General features: G+C 40.1%; 2 protein-coding genes across 4 annotated transcripts; one reads left to right on the top strand and one right to left on the bottom strand.

Annotated features, from left to right (window-relative positions):
• The first annotated feature begins 846 nt into the window (after nt 1–846).
• irf4b (interferon regulatory factor 4b) lies at nt 847–5,092 on the top strand. Of its 2 annotated transcripts, XM_026998990.3 has the most exons (9): nt 847–864; nt 1,036–1,233; nt 1,471–1,657; nt 1,821–1,906; nt 1,998–2,112; nt 2,271–2,378; nt 2,603–2,935; nt 3,717–3,829; nt 4,063–5,091. In XM_026998990.3, the coding sequence occupies exons 2-9, from the start codon at nt 1,036–1,038 to the stop codon at nt 4,222–4,224; spliced, it is 1,302 nt and encodes a 433-aa protein (XP_026854791.1). In that variant the 5' UTR covers nt 847–864; the 3' UTR covers nt 4,225–5,091. The 2 variants fall into 2 exon arrangements, with proteins under 2 accessions (XP_026854791.1, XP_026854792.1); XM_026998991.3 differs by lacking the exon at nt 847–864 and having other exon boundaries at nt 1,184–1,303; nt 4,063–5,092.
• An 881-nt stretch (nt 5,093–5,973) lies between these two features.
• On the bottom strand, nt 5,974–23,503 carry exoc2 (exocyst complex component 2). Of its 2 annotated transcripts, XM_026998969.3 has the most exons (28): nt 23,400–23,503; nt 20,171–20,298; nt 19,365–19,541; nt 19,029–19,155; nt 18,603–18,716; nt 18,257–18,381; nt 17,305–17,385; nt 16,571–16,716; nt 16,256–16,337; nt 15,965–16,067; nt 15,433–15,551; nt 14,133–14,246; nt 13,849–13,973; nt 13,685–13,753; nt 13,104–13,261; nt 12,880–13,001; nt 12,432–12,493; nt 12,252–12,332; nt 12,031–12,090; nt 11,690–11,751; nt 11,487–11,553; nt 10,787–10,903; nt 9,378–9,519; nt 8,915–8,970; nt 8,255–8,377; nt 8,085–8,146; nt 7,710–7,769; nt 5,974–7,589 (listed from the first exon to the last, which is right to left on the bottom strand). In XM_026998969.3, the coding sequence occupies exons 2-28, from the start codon at nt 20,286–20,288 to the stop codon at nt 7,496–7,498; spliced, it is 2,766 nt and encodes a 921-aa protein (XP_026854770.2). In that variant the 5' UTR covers nt 20,289–20,298; nt 23,400–23,503; the 3' UTR covers nt 5,974–7,495. The 2 variants fall into 2 exon arrangements, 1 of the variants encoding a protein (XP_026854770.2); XR_014124565.1 differs by lacking the exons at nt 5,974–7,589; nt 7,710–7,769; nt 8,915–8,970 and adding an exon at nt 8,782–8,845 and having other exon boundaries at nt 8,130–8,146.
• Nucleotides 23,504–24,549: the final 1,046 nt, after the last annotated feature.

The following is a 24,549-nucleotide window of genomic DNA, read 5'->3' as shown; positions in this document are numbered from 1 at the left end:
TATGATGGTGAAATGGTGAGATGATCGTGGCTTGACTTTATGATACGTGTGAGATTAGACTTTATAAATTAAAATGTGTTATTGTATGTATAGTTAATGTTTAGGTAACAAACTTAACTGATCTTGCCCGCCGCCAAGTCTACCCAGTCTGAGCGGGCTATGAAAGGGCTTTAGTCTTATCCGTTGATATTCGTTATGGCTTCTAGCATTTCCATCCAAACACAAACATTTGCAATGATCTACCTCAGAGTAAAATAAGCAAATACATACCTGGCTAAACAGTGTAGGCTACCTGTTCAAGTAGTCTGTGAATTAGACTGGAGTTTTCTTGGAAGGGTTAAATCATTTTGTACACGACTTTAGGAGTTTAAGTGTCCGAATAAGACTGATCAACAAATATTGGTAAACAAGGTTAACCTAGCTTTGTTGCTACAATTTCTCAAATTTCAAAAATAGTGTGCTTAGTTTACACAGTACTAATAATTCACTAATGACGCTTAAAGTATTAATTATGAACCCTAAAATGCAGTTCATTTAAAAATAGTTATTCCCTACTGACAATAACTTGGCTGTGACTTCAAAGAAATAAAATGCTATTTTGAAAACGATCAAAAGTCCCACTCGCGTCGCGCGTGGGCTTAATGGCAACGTGATTTTCCCCCGCGAGTTTGTTTACGGGACGTCCGTGTGAACTTGCGGACTTCGGAAAATAAATCATACACGAGATACAGGTGGCACGGTCCTCTGAGATGAACACGAGTTCGCCCCGCCCCTCCTAATGCAAACGATTTAAGAAAAGTCGCGGTCGAAAGCTGAACTTCATCCCCTCAGTGACACATACCAAAACCTGAAAGCTTCAACGAGGTAAGGATGCGCCCCTATACTTTCAGAAATTTGCGTATAGTTATATTTTGTTTAACCTCATACCAAATTAAACTAAAGAACAGAGACTCCTGCTGTTCGTTTGGACGTCTTGGATATATTCATTCATACCTCTTCTTGACGGGAACTGTCCTTGATTAACTTTCTTGCTAGATGTGCTCTGATGGAGAGCGTGCGATGGCAGGGAGCTCGGGTAACGGAAAGCTGCGCCAGTGGCTCATCGAGCAGGTGGACACCGGAAAGTACCCCGGTCTTGTGTGGGAGAACGACGATAAGAGTATCTTTCGAATCCCGTGGAAGCACGCTGGAAAGCAGGATTACAACAGAGATGAGGATGCTGCTCTTTTCAAGGTAGCCTCCGCGAGCAAGAGAGCAAATGACAGAACGTCTGAACAGAATGAACAGACAGGCCACTGAGCTGGTAATAAGTGTGGGCCCTACAAACCTAACTAAATAATGCGAAAACCTAAATGCAATTTTGTCATTTTTGAACGTGGACGTAATTGGCAGAAGAAGGTCGTGTGTACTTGATTTGAGCTGCACCGTCCTGGGTAGACACAAGGGCTCATATTTACACAATTTCTTTAGGCGTGGGCTCTGTTCAAAGGCAAATACCGCGAGGGAATCGACAAACCAGACCCACCGACGTGGAAAACACGACTCCGTTGCGCGCTCAACAAGAGCAACGACTTCGAGGAGCTATTGGAGCGGAGTCAGCTAGACATTTCAGATCCTTACAAAGTGTACAGAATCGTCCCTGAAGGAGCAAAGAAAGGTAAGTAACACACTCCCAAACGCGCGCCAATTTGTCTGGTGTGTGTGCGCGCGCACCCACGAGGTTACTCAAAAGAAGTATCTCGTACGATCAAAAATCGCGATATTTAAGCTTGTTTTCTTTTGACACACTGATGATCATAAAACACGTTTAATCACTCTAGGGTCCAGATCACTGGAAGACATTCCATCAAATGCAAGCCCACCCAGTTATCCACTACATCCCTCCTATACACCTCTCCAGAGTCAGGTGACAGTTAGGATAACCACAGACTTTGTTAAGCTTCTTTCTACGTGAACAAATATGTTTTTACATGAGTGAATCTGTGTTTTGCACACAGGTGTGCAATTTTATTTCTCCAGCAGAGAGGAGCTGGCGGGATTACCTCTCCGACAAGACCCCGATATCCGAAATTCCCTACAACCAGAACCCATACACCCCACGCTGGGATGCAGGTATAGACATGTCTTAATGTTAAATTAGAATGTAGAGAAAATACTGAAAGATGCCTTATTTAAGTATTTATGATTGACTCATGCACATTTAAATCAAATTGATATACTTTGAGCAGTGTGTGTATATGTGCTAAACACGCCAATTTGTCTATGTTCAGGGTACCAGTTCAGTGGCTCATTCTATAGCTGCAGTGCATCAGAGCCTCTGCCATCTACCTGGACACTAGACTCCAGCATGAAATCAGCAGAGGCCATGGCTCTTTCAGGTACCCCCCACCCCCCACCCAACAACACACATTCTTAGCTGAATCTTAGCGATATAGACCATTTTAAAATTTATTAGGTTATATATGAGGAATACTTATTCCCCATTCAAAGAGCACTCATCTTTAAACACACTGCTAACACTTAAACACCTTCAAAAATAAAGCAAAAAAATGCCATAAGCTCAAAATGTGTTCTGACCTCCTGCCATCCTCTTCCTGGTTAGATTACCGTCTCCAGGTGGTGGTGTTCTACAGGGAAGCCATGGTACAAGAGGTGACGGTGAACAGTCCAGAAGGCTGTCTGCTGGGCGTGAGCAGAGAGGTATTGCCCTATGGACCAAACGAAGGCCCGGAGCTGGTTGAGCTTCCACATGTGGAGCGGGCTCCTCTGGAGCTTGGTGTCCTGCTCTGGGTGGCACCAGATGGGCTGTATGCCCGTCGCCGCTGCTCCTGCAGGGTGTACTGGGAGGGAGGCCATGCATCGCCTGGCAACAAAGTCAACAAACTAGAAAGAGAGCAGAGCTGCAAGCTACTGGATACCCAACTCTTCATCACAGGTTAGACAGAACATCATATTAATCATCAATTTATTTACATAATTTATTTAGTAATCTAGTTATTTGTAATCTGTCTTGGTCTGGACATGTCTGTCAGTTAAAATCTTGTGAATACATCCATTAATCTGGACCACTGTCTCTCTTTTGTAGTATGGGAACTGGGTTTCTGTGAATACTTGTGAAAAAAGATGCATATCTTTTCTTTCTGTGAATTCACAACTAATAAACTCTGTTGACAAGACCATCAGGGAAACTATTGAGAACATGTAATTTGTCAATTATTACAGTAAATAAGGTCATAGAGACTTACAGTAAATATACAACCACAGCACAAGAGGGATACACCACAACACAGATTATCTGTGAGCTACAGCAACCGCCCACCCACCACGTCAATGGTTGTCTGGTGACAGTACATCTGCATACATGCACGCAGGACTTTCCAGGATGTGATTACTGCACAAATGAGAATCCCCAGAAGTCACATGTCTCCATAATACAAGGAGTTTAAGTCAGAAAGCTTATGGAAATGTGTAGGGAAAAAAAGTAAGAGGGACTTCTAATTAATGAGCTGAGCCTTTAGTCCTGTTTTTTGGGGGGGGGTTGGAACTCACACTCTTTATTAATGGAGAATGTTCCATTAATGAGCAGTGACTCTGACTCATTAGACTCATTGCTTCTTATGTATTTTGCTTGTCTTGAGTTTGCCCTTTTCTGGATTCTTGTGAAGTTTCCATCCAACACTTTTCACCAACTGTAAGTAATGTCTTTCTTGTCTCAGAGTTACAGAGCTATGCTCTGCATACGCGTCCACCGCCCTTTCCCCAGGTGCTTCTGTTCTTTGGGGAGGAGAACACAGAGCCTCAGAGACCAAAGAGGACCCTCACAGTCCAGGTAACAGGGGCTGTATCATGACTCATCATATTCTCTGAAATTTTCAGTTGTACATCAGCAATAGAAACCTGGGAGTTGGCAGTGGCAGTGGTTGTTCAACCAGCTCCAGACCACAGCCCCCTGCTTCTTTTCACTCAGGGGCAGGTCCAACATTAGGCTAGTTTAAACTGCCACATTGATTACGGTCTATACAATATATATTGTGAAAATAAATTCTTCCCATCATGCTCTAGGTTGAACCCCTGTTCACACGCCAGCTTCTTTACCTTACCCACCCGACCAGCATGAACTACATCCGCAGTCACAACCTTTCACCTCTGTCCCCGGAGCACACCATTCCCACCAGTCAGGACTACCACAGAGTCATTTCCCATCATCACAGTAATGGCCTGTAACCTGTAGCGTTTCTTTTGGAGTCCAGAAAACTGAAGCATTGAGGGCAGTCACAAAGGACTAAAGGAAACATGCTGAGTATGCTGCCATGGGTCCTGTGTCATGGGAGAGACAGTGAATTACTTAAGGACACACAGAAGCATACTGACATGTGTTTTGAAGAAGGGACACACAAGATAGAAAACTGTAGAAATGTTCAGTGTATGTCTGACAAGCACTTGGCCTTTTCTTTATATTCTTCAGTATCATCTCAGGGAGCTGTAATGAAACATTTCATTGTGATGTTTGTTGGTTTTTGTCTTTGTATGTCTATGTATGTGTGATATATTTGGGCCAAGAAATGTAACTGTTACTACATACAGACTTTGCTAATTGCAGTACATGTTATTGTTTAATGTATTTTTCTATAAAAAACCTTTTTAGCCAGAGCAGGGCTTTGTTTATGTGAAGTGTACATGCCATGCCATGCCATGCCATGCCATGCCATGCTATGATGAACATGGGAGTATGTAATGTGTTATTTGAGCATATGTATATGTGCGTCTATATGAGCACACGGGAAGTGTGGTTTTGAGAAACAGGATGATGGGTCTCAGACTTGAAAACTGATGACATCACACAGGAAGAGGAGTTATTTTTGATTATTTAAATTTTCCCAGTGAGGAAATGTGTATCCAGTTGTCATTTTAAAAACTCTGAATAACAATTCAGATAGCCAATTCTTAACACTTCTGTAAATAAATTTTAAAAAGCAAAAAAGTCTAAAAGAAATAAATACCACTGTGAAAAATATAAACTGAAAAGTAGCCATATTTGATAGCTAAACCATATAAAGTCTCAGAGATTGTACTGAGTATAAATACTGGTGAAAATAAGTACCTGTCCTTCATTATTGTAACTTTTCTGAGCATTTTACTTGACTGACACTTTGCAATTTTAAATTTCTACCTCACTATATTTTCAAAATAAGAAATTATTACATAATCTTTTCTCTAATAGCTTTATTTATTAGCTTTATTTCAAAGCAAAAAATGCAATTTTTAAATGCACCAACCCATTTCAAACTTTCATCTTTCTGTAAAATAGGCCAGTGTATCTCTAATTCAATCATGTTCTGTCGTAAAGGTGAGGGAGTCTGTCTTGGTCTTTGGCTTTCTTCTGGGTGATCTCAGAAATGCATTTTTTTTTTTCTGGTTGTGGGCCAGGTTATGTAATACTTCAAAACTTCTAAAACTAAATGAGCATACAAATACAGCTATATGAAACAGGAATGGAATTTTATTAGAAAATTATGCCATCATGGAAAACCACCATGGATAACGATTATGGTGTAAATGCATAAATCAGGACATCTTATCAATGTACCTGTGAAAAGTTCACCCAGTACAACAGCATGTACCATGTACATGACTCTTATTATTATTATAGTTACCTCTTAAGCTATATGGATATATTCAGTTTCAAAAGGGGGAAATTTGAGGAGAAATTCGTGTGCAAAAGTATATAATGGGCTGTGTTAAACTTTTGGAATGGTATATTATGTATTTATCTAGAAGAAAAAAAAGTAGACATTCCACTAATAAAGCTGAAACATTAATAATAATAATAATAATACTGCAGAAACTACTTGCTTTGTTATCTATTTTAAAATAGTAATGGTACTGAAACTAAAATGAGGACAGTCAACATATTGCTTGATTTATCCATATATTTCTCCTCATAGTATTATCACACATTCACCTAATTGTTTGAAATTTTTTGGCATATCAAAAGGGGCTAACTCTGAATATATGTGGCAATCTATATAGGCTTCAGAGAAACCTACTGTAGTTGGTTTGCAACTTGTAAATGATTTGCACAACATTTAAAATGAGATATTTTAACTCTCACTGAAGAATACTGAGGTCAAGATTCTACTTCTTCAGTTCTCCCTAGAGAAAAATCTATGTAATGTAAAAGAATAATAAGTACAGGGAAAATAGCCATTTTATACAGTTAAGCCTTATTCTCTGATCCTCTATCAGTTGTTAACTGGGGATCATACAGAAGGATGTAAACATGTTTGGATCAGCTTCCTCTCTGCCTACATACAATGGAAAGACAGATTCATAACAACTTCCCTTAACACCTTAAGTCGTCCACCCACTGTTTTACCTGAAACAACACGTGTCTTTGATATCAACCTCCATTAAACTTGTTCCCTTAAATAGAAGGATGTTATGTTAGTAGAACTAATTATAGAACAAAAACATAAACACACCAGGTTTGTAGTAATGGGGGGAATTCATGACATGCCTTCTTGAAGAACAACTGTGGTTTCAATCACTGCCAGTAATTAAATATCTTGAAGCATAAACAGGGAAAAAAAGAGATATGCATTCCCTACAATGTTATACCGCTTTTATAGTCATGACTAGAATTTCACCACTTCCAAACCGGGTTTCTCACCCAGTTTTATACCTCTGGTGCTACAACTGAACTCCAATTTGTAAATGTATGTACAATTCCTTAAAAATCTGTAAATTACGATTTAAAACTCTCAAAGTTGTAATCCCACACTGAAAGGGGAAATTACCAGAAATGACATTAATTTTCATGAACATGGCAAAATTAATTATCAAGTTGTACATCTTGATGACATTATACCATCAACAAAACATTTAAAAGGTCCTTGTAATGACCTTATCAAACCTTTTTTTTTCTATACTTTTTTCCTACTTCAGTCTTAAATGTTATATACTGTTTCAATGCAAGGTTCAACAAACACATCTAGTCCGATTTCACACAGATACATACATGAATCCAGTGACATGAGGAAGGCCAGGGTGTGTACCTTTCTATATGACACCAGACAGGGCGTGTGTCATTACATCAGGGCTGTGGATGGGCACAGCACCAAAGTGGTGTTATACAAAATATTCTTGTTCAAGCACCATAACTTGACTCTGACTTTCAAATCAAACTGGGAAACAAGCCTCATTTTTTGCATTCTTTAGCTATTTAACAAGCTCCATTAAACTTGTATCCTATTAATAAATAATACGTTCAACAATTTATTTATGTATTGTTTCTTTTAATATACATTGTGGTTCATCTGCCAGGCAAAGTAACAACAAAGTGCATCTAATAATAATTTTTCATATAGTAATCGGAGTGTTGGAGTGCAATAGCATAATTGACAGTTGTGTCCAAGCAAAAACACACACACGCACACAAAAATAGAACTAAAATGCTTGGCTGTTGTAGTTCTCTTCAGACACTTCAAATGGTGGTTTATCTTTTGACAGGCTGAACAGAAGAGGGCTGGAAGCAGTAGAGCTGAAACTGCATACTGCTCTTAAATGTATTCAACAACTCCTCTAAGAGCCTGTGTGAGAGGACAGGAGAGGAGAGGAGAGGAGAGGAGAGGAGAGGAGAGACCTACTTTTAGGATGAGCTAAAAAGTCAGATAGAGTTTAAAGGTAGTTGGTTTAAGGCACAAGCTCACTTCTTGTCAGCTCCACTTTGAAGCTGTGGTAGAGCTTCAAGGGCTTGCTTAAAGTTGACCCTGATCAAAGAACAGACACACAGAGACACAGACAGAAACGTAAATAGCAGTTCTGATTTACTGACATGCAATTCCACTACCTTAACTACACGTATTATTACGCCTACGTGTAACTTATGAAGGTTAAACGGGTGGTCTGGCTGCTATGCCAGTGAGCTGGCTCTTTGGTCTGGTGGTCAGAGCTCACATTTACATTCCTGTCAGACCTGGGTTCAAGTCACCAGATAGAGTGGCTTCCTTCAGCCTTTGTTAAACTACGTTATTGTAAGTAACATTTGTATGTATGAAAAATGTGTGTGTGAAAAGAATTCTCACTGGCTCTCTGATGTCAGGTAAGGTTCTACAGCGTCCTTTAGTGCAAGGATTTCCAGACGTGCCTGAAACCAAAAGCAAACAAAAGAATGAAAGTCATATTCCAATGGCTACCAACATGGAAGTAGACATTTGGTTACAGGATGCCCTCAGGTGGCTGCGTGTTTCAGGACCTGCAGTCCTCCGTTCTTGCTGAAGGATGACACGCACTGCATCAGACGACTCATCTCTTCAGACACAGCTTCAATGAGCTTTGACAAAATGCGAGGAACCAACTCCTTAGAAACTGTGAACACCTTGCAAAGAGAAAGCAAGAGACAGAGAGAAACAAAAAAGATTTTAGAAAAGAGAAGGGCAGAACACTGTTCTATAACAAATACAGAAAAAAATGTGAAAGCTCAAACTATTTTAAATATGATGTAATGGTGAATATCATCTTTGTCCATCAGAAATAACATTTAGATATCACACACATTTATCTAGCAGCTTGGCTGAACATGAGCCAAGCATATATTTTATATTACGAAAAATGTGTCCCTGTGGTACTGCTTCCACTCAGTGGATGGGAAAAATTATATTACAATGTTTTCTGAGCTTGATGATCTATAATAAGGTTTATTACTGGTTTGGCATATGAACCATCATCATCTTGCTAGTTTGTAAAAAAGAAAAAAAAAGATGAATCTTTGAACACTTATACCTGGAAACTAAAGCCAAGCAGAAACACACCCCTTTGCTTATTCATAGCAGAACAGGGTGAAGTACTGTAGAGATAAAAGTCACAAAATGAGTGTTGAGGCAGATTTAGAGTATGGTGAGGTTTCATAGCTTACTTCAGAATGGACAGAGATAATGCTGACCAAAGCCTCCTTTAAATAATTCCGCACACCTGAAAATGTGAGTGAGTGAGAGTGAAAGAGAGAGGGAGAGTTAGTGAAACAAAGAAATGTTTTATGAGTGAAACACCTCTAACACAAGTTCACTAAGGCCTGAGGGTAAATGTGTGTCTGCATGTTTAAAGTTTAAATTTTAAATAATAGTTTATGCCATATGAAAAACAATTTTATAATGAAAGAAAACATAAAAAGCAGAAGTGAGAAATCACCATGAGAGAAAACAGTGTGTGTGTACAGCAGAGTGAATGTGTAAAATTTTCCAACTATTCTCTTGAGTACCATATTCTTTTTTTCACAATGGTGTCTGAAGTATCAAAACAAGACAGACAACAGAAAGGTAAATGTAGTGATTTCATAATACAAACAGACGACCGCCTACTATAAATCTGCACAGCAGTACCTGTGGGTGGTAGGCAGTCCTTCCAGTCAAAGTATCCAGCATAGATTCCTGGTTCCAGAGAGCCTACAATAGGATCCGACTTCTTCTCAATATATGACTCAAACAAATGCTCATCCAACTGACGAACTGCCTCTACGCTCACCTAAAACCAAACCATGCATGTGTGTACACACACAGAAGCACACACCACACATGCACAAAGATATAGGGTGACATTTAGAAATTGACATTTAAATAATGTGTTCTTTGAATGGTACTCTCTCTTACAAAAAACAGGGTCGCAATATTTCTGGCTGTCTTATACACACACACACACACACAATTAGTAAAACATCCACTCATGCATGTCCATCAGTCTGACAAAGCTTAACTGCAAGGAAATCTTCCAGACATGGAAAACACCAGAACTTATATGAGAAATTTATACGGTAATTATTAGTAAGTGTGACTTTTTTCATGTCACTCATTGCTAACATACGAACAGTCTCAAAACATGAGCCTTACCAAAAGTCAATAATAAAAAGGTTTACTGTTAAACTATTAGGCTTTAAAGTCATAGACTTGGTGTCTCGTCTAAGGGTGTGGGTTGATGTGACAAACACCCTTTTTCAAACCCCATTCAATGACAAACCTATATGTCTGCTCATATGACTACTATAGTTAATGCCAAACCGAGGTAGCCCATAGTCTTGCTCCTCTTTAAGACTCAAATACTACTATGTTAATGAGTTTGCATGCATCGAAACAAGATCAAATAGAAGATAAAGGAAATCTAGAAATCAAGTGTAGGTTGTCATGGTACCAAACATTTATAGTTAATTTGGTCTTCCAATTTTTTTCACATGTAGTGATGCTGCTTAAACCAACCTGTCAAACTATTACTGGCAGAAAAATGTATTGCAGCACAGATTTTTCAAGCAAGACAACTGTTAGCCTTCCAAGGACTTATACAGCTATGTGAGCCCCGTACAACAGTGTACATACCAGTAGCAAACCATGATTCTTAAACCATGGCACTCTGCATCTTTTCTATCATGATGTTTATCTTGCACTCAAGGAAAACAAATATGCTGTAACTGCTATAAGTTCAATTTTAACTAAGATCTTGGTCGATGCAGCTATAGACATAAAGACACATTTGTGTTTACTGGAACGACAACTCATTTCTTTGTGAAATGATAATGGTGTGTGTATATAACAAAGGTCACTGCTTAGCACTTTTATGGCAATCATCCCTTTAATGTGAAAACCCTCTTGCTTCTTTGAAAACCCTTCCATGAGTCACTGAACAATAAAAAAAAATTAACTCCCTTTCTTTCACTTACACACATATACATACACCCACACACCTTATACCACACATGTGTAGGTGTGTGTGTGTGTGTGTGAGTGAGCATGGGCCCTCTTACCCTGGTGATTTTTTCGGCTGTGGTGAAGCCATGTTTCTCCAGGTGCTCAGCAAGGTTGAGGAAGGTGTGTCTCTCCAAATACTGACAGTTACTGAGAATGATGAGGAAACGCTGTTCCTGCAGACAAACAGTCATGCACATATATATGTCCGTGAGCAGACGCACATCCACACCCGCACACAAAACAGCTGATTAACTACACAACACACCTGTAATATCCTAATGAACAGCCTTTGCATTGGGGGTGTTTGGGAGTATGATACAGTAAGAGCTGAAGTGTGAGATAATTCATTGATAAGCATACGTTATAAATTAGATCCTATAAGCAAGTGAGTCATGGTGGGATTGAGTAACAGAATGAAAGAGTAAATGTGTGAGTGAAAGCAGTGTGACAAAGAGCAAGGGGGAAACCAGCAAGCCCTTCAGAGCATGGCTGGGGAAGCCCCAGCAACCAGCACTTCTTATTCTGCTCATGCTCTCAGTGACGACTACATTAAACCATACTTTTCTTTTCTCTCGTTTGCACAGTTCGTTCTACCCTACTTACACATCATGCCTACTCAAAGCTGCCAGCACAATGTGAGACTGCATTAATCTGTGTTGCCCAAACTCATATGCTCAACATGTGATGTTGATGTTATTTGCAACACTGAGTGCTGTAATGGAAAGGAAACAAGAGGTTGAGGAGGGACAGTCTTACTGGGGATGGACCAAAGTGTTCGTGAAAGCTTCCAAAGACATCTGGAGATGCCAGGTCCACTGATGCACTAAAACACACACACACACACACACACACACACACACACACACACACACACACACGATGTTATGCTAATACATACGCACACAGACATGCATCCATACAAGCTCTTTAGCACACACATTGCTACAGGGTGAACTTACTGGGAGGTATCAATGTCTCCATCAGTCTTGGTGCTCAGTTGCTCCAAACAGGTGATGAACTCCTAGAAATAATCCAAATATCAGTCACTAATGTACACATGCAAAGGTAAATTCCCACTCTTCCCTGGTGCATGTACGACACACTAGAACTACGAAGTTGGATTTTCTATTTAAAAAAAAAAAAAAAAGCAGGTCGCTGGGTTTATACTCTTTCCATGTTCATGCTGTTGGCAACCAATGACTAACATTTTATTGAAACCCTGTAGATCAAATCACAATCTTTGATGCTTTAGTGAGAAAAGGTGCTCTCCCTGTGTTGACTGCTCTCCTATGCAGAGTACCTTCATAATTCCCACACACAGCTCACAGGCCCGATCCTGTGCCAGCTCCAGCTGAAAAATCTACATATGACACACACAGAGAGATGGGGGTGCAATAAAACCCTCACTTTTCCACCACATGTGAAGAGCCAACAATACAGTGGTACTGATGCAATGTTTGGCAAAATCATTTGCTTGTGTATTAGCTCTGCACAAAACTTGTTATGAACAGTGCGTCTTACATTGACCTCTCCAGGCTTGCACTCCATGGGCTCCTTAAGGGACTGTAGCATCTGCACCATACAATGTTCAAACTGAGCTGGCTGAAAGACACACGCACAAGCATGCACACACGGTGAACATCCTCTTATTGTGTTACTTTATACTTAATTACATTCAGAACAACAAAAATAATGCAGTACCAGCGATGTGATTCCCTCATTGTCTACAATCCAATCTTCTCTCTCAGGAAGCCTCTTTACATCTGGACAATACAATTCCCATTAATTACATATACAATTAAGGAGGTATACCTGACAGTTTACCTCCCTCTCTGTCTCCAACTACAGGCTGTGTTGTCTATAGACTGACATGCTTTGACTGTATAATAGGGAGAACTTTAATGATTGATGCCTTCCAAAGCTCAGTGCTGGTTAAATCTGTGACTTGTACTCTAGGGCTAGGGTGTCTAAACAGCCTCATGTTGAGAACTATCAGAATACAGCCTCATGACTGGTGATCTAAACCCTGCTCTCTACTATCCCCAGGAGGCTTTAGACCCAAGAGGTGTAAGGTGATAGTATTTTCCCTTGACTTCCAGAAGGTTAATTTCTTCCATCGTTCCTGGTGCTATCTTTTGCTTTGTCTCACCCTCGGCAGTGTGCTGTAGTGTAACCAGCAGGCAGTGCACACGCAGGTCCAGCAGCAAATCCTGAATCACTTGCAGCAGATCATTAGGAATCTCTAGAGCAGAAAGAGCCTCATGACTTAGCCTATGAGAGAGGGAGAAAGATAGTGAGAGAGAGAACTTAAACATGACTGTCCTGTAGCTTGTGAAATAGCTAATTTCATTCTTCCTTAGCCCACCCCCTGACCTGACAGTGTGTATAATCTGTGTAAGCCATGCTCCAGTCAGAGAAGTGTTGGTGTCCCAGCCCCCGTAGAGACGCTGCTCCTCCTCATAGAGAGTGGAGGGTAACAGAGCCCCGCGGACCAGCAGGACCAAGCGTCGGGTCACTTCCTCGATCATGCCCTACACACACACACACACACACACACACACTCACAAATTTAACAGTAATCAATGAATAAATATAAACAGATGTACTAACAGATGTTTTAACCATTTTTGTATCAATTAAACTTTAAAATCTCTAAAGTTTTAGAAAGAGTAGAAATTAATTAATGTGTTGTATTTAATGTGTTTAAAGTTTTTTGACACTCATTCTTTTAAAACGGACTATGACCAAGTGAATAACTGTAAACTGCTGTCAGTACTAATACTATTACCACCCTGCAACTGAGTCATCTCTAAAATCCCTACCAGTAACGTCTTCCTCTAAAACATTGCGTGCATGCATACACACACAAACGGACAAACAGACACAGACACAGACAGAGACAGAGACACAGACAGACACACACACACACAGTAGCCTGCAGCAATGGTATTCACCTTGAAGTCATTCTGTCTCTGCCTGGCATTCTTCCTCAGCTTCTCCACCTGGGCTGACTTCTCCCCCGTCTGTCACAGAGCACACAGCATGGTACACTGAGCTTTCACCTCTCCCACACAGATTTTACACTGGTCACCCAACTGCATATGTGTCCATGCCATACCTCACTGAAGAGGCTTCCATTCACATAGGAGATCCAGAGTTTCCAGAAGTTTGGCAGCTGGCTGATGACCACGTCCGACAGCTTCTCCACGAACCTCACCTGCTGAGGGCTCTTACTGCGCCAGGCTGAGTTAGAGGGTCAAACAAATTTAATTCCGTTCAACTTTATGCATATAGGTATTGCATTAAAGCAACCTCACCATCTCACCATTATCCCAAAACTATTCACTGTCACACATTACAGTAGATATAAGGTCATGGAGAAGTTACAAAACAGCTTCTCACAGTCGTCTCTGGGCGTCTGGAAGCTGCTACCTCTCCTCAGAGATGCTGTATGACTGATCCGGCTCAGAGCTGATGAGCGAGACTCTCCATCAGATTCCAACCCTCCACCACCCACTGAGAGAGCGGGGGGAGGGGGGCAGACAGAGAGAGAAAAAGAGAGAAAGAAGAAGATATAGAAACTGAGAGTCAAAGATAGCATGAATGTGAGATAGTGGGCCTGAGATTTAAAAAAATAGAGAGATTTAGAGTTTACACTATTTTTCTCAACAGTAGATGGCGCTAAATGACTTATCTTCAATTTGACATGGCGCTAAGAAATTCTGAGGCTCTTAGAACAATGTAATACAACACCCATAAGACGGACACATGGCTCACCTCTTACATATGTGCATGCACACTTCCTATCAAAGCATACATTTATGCTCTAATAAAAGAATTTCCACTAATGTCTACATACAGATGTCGTCTGTCTTCAAAATTCATTCTCTGTCTCTCTCCCTCTCCAATTCCTTTTATCTTAATTTATTTCTGCATCTTATCCTCTTTACACATCTCTCCATCTTACTGTTTCTCTCTCAGATAAACCTTGGTTGCTCCCCTTCCTGCCTGTCTCTGGAACTGAGAACTTCCTGTTCTATGTGGAGACCAGACCACACATATGCTGCTCTCTGTCTAAACACAAGCTAACACACAAGGGCACACCACTTACTCCTACACCCACAGTCTACTTAGTGACATCACATGCAAAAGACCATTACAAAGCACATCTGAAAGCCATAAAAGGTGTTGATCTACATCAAGACCATTCAGCTCCAACATCCAGACCATTACTTTCAAGTGCAGGACCCAGATCAAGACTAAGTCCCAGACCAAGAAAATCTATATGTTTAAAAATTTTACTGACAAGAACCTGGTGTTAAACAGGGCAGGGTGTTAGAGGAAGGGTGTTAGACTCCGGTCCAGGAGAACTACTTCAGGGCTTAGTCTTTACTTGATTTAACTAAACCCTAAGTTAATCACCAAGGCCTGTTTCATGCCCTTCCCTGCTAAAACAAGGAAATAATTTAATCAAGCAATGCTCTAATCCACCAGGATCTGAAGTTGATACTCCTGCTATGGATGGAGATGTTCTAATATCCCAAATTTAAGTGCAGCTCAACCACTCAAAATGATTAATATCTGGTTTAAAGATGAGGGGACACAGACACCCAGGACAAACCCAGGAGTACTATATGGCTGCTGAAGGTCTTTATGCAGAGATAGAGGAATTCAGCTGGCTCTGACATGAGTATGTGTGTACCTCTCTGCTCTTTGATGAAGTCTTCTTTACAGTTTTGCATCAGCTGCAGGATCCACTTGTGCTGGGCCACAATACACTGCCATGCAGGATCACCCGAGGCATGCAGGTCTGACAAGTACCTTCCAAGCAGACCAACACACACACACAGACAGTCATACACCTCACCTGTTCAAGACAAGTCGAGTCTAGTTTATTATCATTCCTCTTTGAAGCCAGTTGGGAATGCTGTTTCTTCAAAGTGTGATACGCAATAATAATATAGGAGCTCAGTACACAGGATTAGCTAAGTGCAAACAATGTTTGTTTCAGCAATATGTAATTTCTAGGATCCACAGGTGGGCACAGACTTTCATTCCTCACTCACGTGACTATATACCTTCCAAATTAGATTCATACGTAGCTAATAAATAATTCACAGTAGTTATTGAATAATATGCCTTAAGATTAATAATAAAAAGCCATTAGAATTTAAGAGGATCAGAAGGCAAAGTGTCAACTATGTTGGAAAACAGACTCATCTACACACGCTCACCTTATGTAGCGTTTCTGGTCATGGAGGGTAGAAGGAGTCTCTAGTAATTTGTCCAGCAGGAGATTCCTTAGAGCTCTGATGCGAGTCTCCACCTCCGCATACACTGCGGGAACAGACAGATCATCTCACAGGTCTAGCATTCATCTAACACACTGAAGCCTGGTCATGTTGGGGCATTACAGTATGCTTCCCAGAGAATTTTCAAAAGATTATTAAAGTGTTTATATAATGATGAATACAATTAATAACTTCACACTGGATGGTTATTAAGGCTTACTAATGATCATGTACCTTTTTTGAATACTGGAACCTCTGTGTTCCCAAACAGGGACTTAGCTTTCTCATAGTCGTTAATGACTACATCATAATCGCCCTAGGAGAGAGAGATTTTATGGTACAGAAGCATCCTGTGTGTGTGGTAAAGTTTTAGAGAATTACTACACCATTATAATATTAGCTATTTTCTTTTAGAATTTAAGTTCTTCTCACATCAACAATGCTGACCAGTATCAGCACAAGCCGCTGCAAGAAGGTCCATCTAAGCCCAAAAGAGGTGTGTGTGTGTGTGTGTGTGTGTGTGTGTATGCTGTGCATTTAGAGTGCCACCTTTTGGATGTTGCGCTCAATGTTGAGCGGCAGGTTAAAGAGGAATTTGAAGCGCTGCAGGACATTGAGGGCATTGCGTGTGGAGTCGGCTTTGTCCTTTCGTCCCAGGACTTCCTGGAACAGCGTGTCTGCTGTATCGCTCGCTTCTGCGAGGCAGAGCAGCATACAAAAAAAGAGAGTTGGAACTATTTCACTCCAACTAAGATGAAATCCATTCTACTGGCCTCCATCCTGCTGCCTGGGTGGCCGTGGTTACGCTGCTTGCACTGGGTCAGATTCTTTTAATCAAAGCAAGCCCCCTAACCACAATAAAAACACTGACCAGACAAGTCAGCCAAGTTATTCGCATTTTCTCCCATGCCAGGTCAAGGACTGGCTGAGAGAGTGACGGGCAGGCGAAGGGAGGAAGGGGAAGGGGCTAACGATGAAAGCTTGTCAGTGTGATTGGTTTATTTACATGAGCTGCAGGAAAAGAGCGTGTTTATTGACCTGCCATCACGTCAGTCAAATTAACATGCAGTGGAGGAGAAGTCTCTCTCTTTCGCTCTCAAAAATTCATGAGCCCATAGAAACATGCTTTCACATTTGCAAAGACAAAGTTCATGGATCCCACATGAATGTGGCTTACTCTTTTTCACTAACATATGGTCTCAGGAGTGTGTGTCTGTGCCTCAGCAGCCTGGGTTTGTGGGAATGTCTGTATGTGTGTGGAGCAAGTTTGCTCTTGATCTTACTGTTGAGAATCCTTTCCAATTGCTGGGTCATAGAGCCCTCCACCTTTTCTGTGCCATCTGATTCAAGTTTCTGATGAATAGCTAATAAGAAAAAGGAAGAGAGAATGAGAGAGAGATATGGAGAAACAAGATATTTCTCCAACACCCCAATCCCTTTAAACACAAGCACATGACTTACATATACAACAGCAGACTGTTTTCCATGGGTTCCAATTTAGAACTACCACATATGATTCCAATGGTGAGATGGTGCTCAGCATACACCCACACAGAAAGTAGTGACATCAGGGCTAACCTCCAGGCCCCTAGGTCCTGGAATACTGTGTGTTTGTTTCCTGTGACCCTGCTTTGTGTTTTGACTCAGATGTTCAGAATTTTAGAAATATTCTCTGATAATCTATGCAGCTTCCTTTAAATGTGCTCTCACTTCCTCTCAGCACAATGGCAACCTCATCAAAAACATCCCCACTATGCACCATGACCTGCTAGTGTGCCTGTTTTATATATGAGCAGCTATAAATAGATCCTCCTTTCTTTCTCCCTTGACTGGTGATCCTCTCATCTAGATCACACACACAGCCAAAATATGCAGGTTTTCTTTCTAATAAAACTTCTTTCTTTATATACAAATGAAAGAATCTCACACACACAGTAAAATTCAAAATTCAAAGAGAAAAGTAAAGATAAACAAATGGAAAAAATGACCTAGCTACATGTCAATTACCATAAAGATTTATGTAAAGTAATATAAAAACATTGTCTGTATCAATCATTGATATCTATGCTAAATACAACTCAAACTTGACATTTTCTATAATTCCAGAAAGATAAGAAATCTTATAAAAACACACATACACGAGTAAGTTGCATAAGTGGAATAAATTCTGCAAGTGGAGACATGTTTAAGGAAGACAAGTTAGAAAAGAACATGTGAGTGTGTCTCCATGCTTACCAGCCAGAGCATCCTGGGCTTCAAAGAAAGTGCTGAGTCCTCCTTTCACATAGGCCAGACTGCCCTCATTCTTCTTGCTTGCCTGCTTCTTCAGATTCCCCACTGCCAGGCGCAGCTGTTCAAAGCTAACCCAAGGAACAGGAAAAATGCACACATGGAACTTGCAGAGAAAAGATCATGTGCCAGACATCATTAGTGGTAGTCAGTTAGGCTGCTGTGTGTCAGTCAGTCAAGATAATGTGTTAATTAGTCAGGCTAATATAAGTTAAGTTATTTGTATGTAATACAAATGAATAAGGCCATACCTGAGAACTCTGTGGTTCAAGAAATGGTGGCATTGACTTACCTGGTTCCAGAATGGTTCTCAATGAGGTACCAAGTGGCAGAAAAATTCTCACTGGTAAAATCTCCACTCATTCCTGGAAACATACTCTCCAAATCTTTCAGAGGAATTTTTGCCCTAGAGTAAGCAAATAGTACAAAAATGTGTTGCTATATAGATACCTGTATAATTTAACATATCATGCTTTTTATAATAAAGAAAATAATCAAACCATGTTAGTGATCAGGCAGATTCTTCAATCTGCCACAAAGCACATTGCTTATGAAAAGGACAATGACCCAATAATGTGTTCCATTTAAAAGCTTCTATACTGCAGTAGAATATATGGACATATAAACAATAGTGAGAATTTTTTTACTGGTGTATGGTGACAACAATTTATAAATAAGTGAACACAGACAGAGTTATTTTATTCATTTTTTCACATACATATCAATGTCAATGCCCAGTGGGTTGGCAGGCCGCAGAGACAGGGGGGAGATGCCTTTGTTCCGATCTGTTCTCATGTCATAGTAATTCCTCTCATCTACCCACACAGCAGACTGGTCCAGAATACCTAATCACACATGCATGTACACACACACACACACACACACACACACACAAAAAAAACAACAACAAAAAAAAAAACAAAAAAAAAAAAACAGGATTCAAGGAAGTCATTTATGCTACATCTTATGATGCATTTGGGTTAAAGTGAATTTGAACTCTGAGCATGTGTATAAATGTGACAATTTCTAAAATGTATGAGTGTTCCTGTCTAACCAATCCTCTCAGCTTTGAGGAGTTTGAAGGACACAGTGGAGGTGCCTCGGCCTCCGCTCTTGGTTGTGACAATGATCTCGCCCTTGTCATCTTTGGCAGGACCAACACGGCACACAATCTTGCTGGCCGACATCCATTCAGCTGTCAGCAGACAGTTATGACCACAGATAGACAGACCTGAGGTGGTGATGAACACAGAAAGAGAAGGTGGAAGTCATTTGTTTATAAGTGAGACAAAACCATACTTGCATGTTTGCCTCTGTTGTAAGTCGCTTTGGATAAAAGCAACTGTCAAATGAATACATGTACAAGTAAATTTCACTGATGGTAAAGTTTTTAGGGAGAGAGCCTAAATTATAAGTGTCCTATTGTCTTAAGGAAAACACTGGTCTTTTTATGTGAGTGACTACTTCCCCGTTGCTAAAATGTACAAAAACAAGAGATGCTAGGGACCCGATCTTACTGTTGGTGCTGGTTGTGACTAACAACTAAAAGGAACAAAGAACATTAATATTTTGGCCTTTTCCACATCAGTTAAAAATGCAAGACAGCATACCATTAGAAACTGAGGCACTTTTCTTAGAGTTAAGGCACCGGGAATGAAGCAAATTCTAGGCCTCCATATTTTCAAGCATCTCATACCACTGACACTTCCATAAAAAATACTGTGAAGTAAAAGGTGGCCTAGTTTTCTTGTTACTGATTATGCTTGTTTAGACACTGGATTAACACAGAATCCTCTTGCCAAACTGAGATTTTGCTTTCCACAAGTGCCACATGTGTGAACTGTTTGGTGTGTGTACTACCAAAGAGGTCATTAGGTCCAGAGCCTAGGTTTTCCCCACGGATAGTGACTTTAGTCCATGGTGTGCCCTCATTGGGTGAGATGCCAGTGACCAGTGGAGGCTGTCGGGCACGAGACATGCTTCCCACGCTTGAGAGATGCAGCAAGAGAAAAGATTAGACAACAAGAAACAAGAGTTTTAGTCAGATGGTTTTATATAATCTGATGATTATTGATTATTTCAGCCTTGTGTATCAGATACAGGTATTGCATTTGAGACATCATATTTAGCTCTGGGAGCTGGAGGTCTTTGGCCCAGGGAGGTGTAACATAAATAAATAGAAATATCTTTTACTCTTCTCAACACTGCAAGTTGGCCACTGTCAAAGGTGTTCAAAATGCAAGAACATACACTTATATAACACTTATACCCACAGCATTTACAAAGTATTGCAGAAGACACTAGTACAGACAAGAACAAATCAGTCTACCCAGTCCTTGGGAATGTGTACCCAGGGAAGCAGAGTTATGGAGTTATAGGGTGGCTGCTCACAGGAGACCATGCTTTTCAATTCTGTGTGGTCTGGGAGTGCCAGCATGGCTCCTCTGCTCTCACTTTGAAATCGGAGCGCATTAGAAAAGTAGCCCTGGCAAACGTTCAAGCTCTTTTTGCAAATGTTGACATGTCACAGAAAATGCTACAAGGCAGGAACAACGACAACAACAGAGTGGTGCAGTTGGTGAGAGAGTGGTTTGATCTGAGCATCCATACACCATGGGATATGACCTTTCCTTGCCAGCACTTAAGGGTTTTGGGATTCCAGACTTTGAGTGGGTTTACATCTCCACACACATGCAGTGAAGGTCCTTAACAGCAGCAATAATTCTATTAGCTAAACGGCCAGAGATTCACTTATTCACAGCATAAACCAGAGAAAGGTTCCAACTGTGACAGAGCCTGGGTTTAGCAAGCTCGGCTCCTGCAAGAAACCTTTGAGTAAGCTGCATACCAATGCAGCAAGATTTTGGACTTTTACTGATTTGCCAGACCTTAGACTTTACACCAGTGTATGCTTCAGATTCCACTTGCTGTCTGGACAGCAGATTTCCTTGCAGCCTTCAAATGCAGACTGAAGACACATCTATTTGTGGAATATTTAAATGACTACTGACCACTTCCTATGTTAACTAAATAAAACTAGTAGGTATTGTAGGGTATTGTTTATTGCACTGATGTTGACTGCTCCTTTGTTGCCTAACAAACTCTAGTATTTATAGTTTATTGCACTGAATGTTGTCTGCGATAGAGCTTATGCATTTTGAACTTCTAGGCGTCAGCATTGATCCCTGTATTTCTATAGTATTCTAGTTCATTGGTATCTTGGACTCCATCCTACTAAACTGGCTAGGATGTACTCTATGCATAAATGACAAAGCACTTTTGTAAGTCGCTCTGGATAGGAGCATCTGTTAAATGCTATAAATGTAATTCTGTGGTAAAAGATGTGACGAATAAACCAAACTTGAAACTTGAAAAGATGGAAACATCAGTGTGAGCATAACTCTGACTAAGGATAGCTTGAAATGTAGAGTTCCAACCACATCCCTGAAGACCAATCACCTATCTACAATGCAACAGAACCACTGGACTGCAATCAGGGAGAAAGGGAAGCTAGCATGCCTTCCCTTAGCAGATCCTGTTCTTACATGCTGCATTTCAAAACACATCACTGGATGAAGATATCTTTACTTTTTTATAATTTAAAAATGGGTATTATCTGTCCAACTTAAATCTCTCCAGCTGTTATCCAAATTCTCACTGCTCATTCTATATACATATAACCCCAGGTCATTGAATCCCAATATCTCAAAATCGAATATGTCTGAGGGCAGTTGTAGCTCAGTGGTTATGGTACTGGACCATGTAAATATCTCCATGTAAATGTATATATCCTCTAGTAGGCCTGATGTTATAACAATTGATATGGAGCAGAAATAGATTGTTTCAGACTGAAGTGGGCTGTTCTTTTGATTCTTGCATGGAGAAGGCCTATTTCAGTTTTTTTAATGTTCAGTTTATCAGTAACCTTAGCTGTGCAATTTCTTTGTATTTATATTTGGATCCCAGGTCACGTACATTACTAAGGAACTAATAGTGAAATTTTGTTCAATATGCTCATTAACTGGAAACTGACATTTCGAGGAATAAATGTAATTCTTAATCCATAAAAGACACCAGTGGAAAGTATTGTTGTACTAGTGCTGTGATTTTGCTTGACTAGGTGACCACCCACAGACTGTATATGTATAAAATGTCTATATACATATATACTGTATATGTATATAGGGTCTATTTATGCAGCTGACAAAATGGGTGGGGTGGGCAGCTGCAGTACAAAGCTACTGAATTACAAAGACTCTTGTTCCTATGGCATAATGTGAATCTGCTACGTTATTACAGTGTGTGTAGCGAGCAGTACTAACATTAGTAGGCGGACGGAAGATTGCGATAACAATATGCAGTAACCAGTTCTATTGCAGTATGTTCTACTACTAATGCAGTATGTTCTATTGGCTAAAAGTGTAATATCCTTGTTTTTATATTTGAAAGCCAAGACATATACATATATTTGAAAGTGTAGATAAATAGACTACCAAGAGTCTTATAGCGGATGTCATATGAATTCAAAGCATAACAAAGAATTACCTTATGGTAATACAGAATTTGGTAAATATGGTAAATATGGCATTTGGTAAATATGATCAGCTAGCTTGCAGTTTGGTGGCTCTGATAAAGTGCCTAATCGTTTTTAAAAAATCGTTTGTTTAAAAAAGAAATCTGTTTACAAGATAGCTAACCTAACTAGGTTAGCTATCCAGCTACTAATGGTACTACTAGCTAGCTGGTTAACTAAAATAAATGTGTGAAAGGTATTGTTAGTTTCCGATTGAAAAGAAAATTTGTGTTTAGCACAATAACAAGAATTGCAATATGCTATTAAAAGTAGCGATAGTGTCTGTTTAACAGATTAGCCTGTTATCGTCACCAAAAATGACATCTCTAACAACCGTTCAGGGACGCGTTAGCTAGCAAGATAAGCTAACTAACCAACAACAAGTAGCTAGCAAGCTAGCATTTTAACATAGCACCTGAAAGAAGACATTTTATTTCTAAATGCAGTTATAAAGAGATTGCTTCATATATACAGAGATAAATGTGTACATTTATCTACTAGTTAATAACAACTCACATAATTTGTGATTTTCCTTAGCTGGAACACACTCCCGTGGTTGCTTTTAACCTCTGTAATTACACTTCCGGTTCGTTTGGCTTCTAACCTCTCCCTTAGCAAGCATTTTGCTGACTGTAAAACGAAGCCTACAAGGTATTTTTATTTTTAAAATAATAATAGGATTTAACCTATAACATGGGCCATAGAAATGGAGAAATTACACTGAAACGATGTCCCACTTAACTGAAACAGGCAAGGCAGCTTTAAATATAGAACACTTCATGCGCACGTTATTGTTTTACAGCCTTGCATGTGAAATGTGCTTTATTATATATTTTTAAATGTGCTTAATAAAAGTATAAATATAATTAATTTAAATAGAAAATATCATTTATAAAGACATTTTAAATCACGGATTATCGGTGAATGAAGAATAGGCTGATTAGTTTGAGGATGTTCACAGAGTTTACATAGCTTTGACCAATGCGCACATTTTTAATTCTCTGTCCTGGGAACCCCACACACTGCTAATTTTTGTATTTCCCTGGTGTGATCTGTACAGTGGGGAAACAGAATGGGTAGCACATGCAGTCCGCATAAGTGGAACTCGCTAAGTGCACAGGGGCACAGTCATGCTAGAACAGGAAAGGGCCTTACCAAAGCTGTTTCCACAAAGTTGGAAACGTATAATTGTCTAAAATCACGTTGTTGACTGTAGCATTAAAATTACCCTTCACTGAAACTAAGGCGCCTTGTACAAAACTTGAAAAACAGCCAAGACTATTATCCCTCTTCCACCAAACCCTACACATTCCAGGAGTTATCATTCTTCTGGCATCCACCAAACCCAGATTTGTCCAACAGTCTGTCAGACAGTGAAGCATGATTTATCATACCAGAGAATCCATTTGCATTACACCAGTAAGACCAGTGCAGCTGTCCAGCTGATTCTTGGCATAATTGTGGCATAGTGATCTTAGACGGCAACTGATTGGACTTGGAAAGCCATTTTTCCATGAATCGAGCTCCCAATGCACTGTTCTCGTGCTGATGTTACTGGAAGAGGCAGTTTGGAACTCTGTAGGACTGAAGCAACAGAGAATAAGCAATTTATATGCACTATGCACTTCAGAACCCAGCAGTCCTTCTCTGTACATTTGCATGATCT

Source organism: Electrophorus electricus, chromosome 7, assembly GCF_041902795.1.
Source record: "Electrophorus electricus isolate QZ-2024a chromosome 7, ASM4190279v1, whole genome shotgun sequence".
In the NCBI taxonomy this organism is placed as follows: domain Eukaryota; kingdom Metazoa; phylum Chordata; class Actinopteri; order Gymnotiformes; family Gymnotidae; genus Electrophorus; species Electrophorus electricus.
The sequence above is the reverse complement of the archived record's forward strand: the minus strand, read 5'-3'. Positions and strand labels throughout refer to the sequence as shown.

Bases quoted from the DNA above. Each gene is read 5' to 3' on its own strand.
- exoc2 (XM_026998969.3), bottom strand. From the start codon at position 20,288: ATGTCTCGTGCCCGACAGCCTCCACTGGTCACTGGCATCTCACCCAAT. The intron at 13,754-13,848 runs GTATGGCATGGA...GCTCTGTGACAG, and splicing joins ATGGAAGCCTCTTCAGTGAG to ACGGGGGAGAAGTCAGCCCA. The intron at 13,002-13,103 runs GTCAGGGGGTGG...CCTCTCTCATAG, and splicing joins CAGATTATACACACTGTCAG to GCTAAGTCATGAGGCTCTTT.
- irf4b (XM_026998990.3), top strand. From the start codon at position 1,036: ATGTGCTCTGATGGAGAGCGTGCGATGGCAGGGAGCTCGGGTAACGGA. The intron at 1,658-1,820 runs GTAAGTAACACA...TAATCACTCTAG, and splicing joins CCCTGAAGGAGCAAAGAAAG to GGTCCAGATCACTGGAAGAC. The intron at 2,113-2,270 runs GTATAGACATGT...GTCTATGTTCAG, and splicing joins CACCCCACGCTGGGATGCAG to GGTACCAGTTCAGTGGCTCA.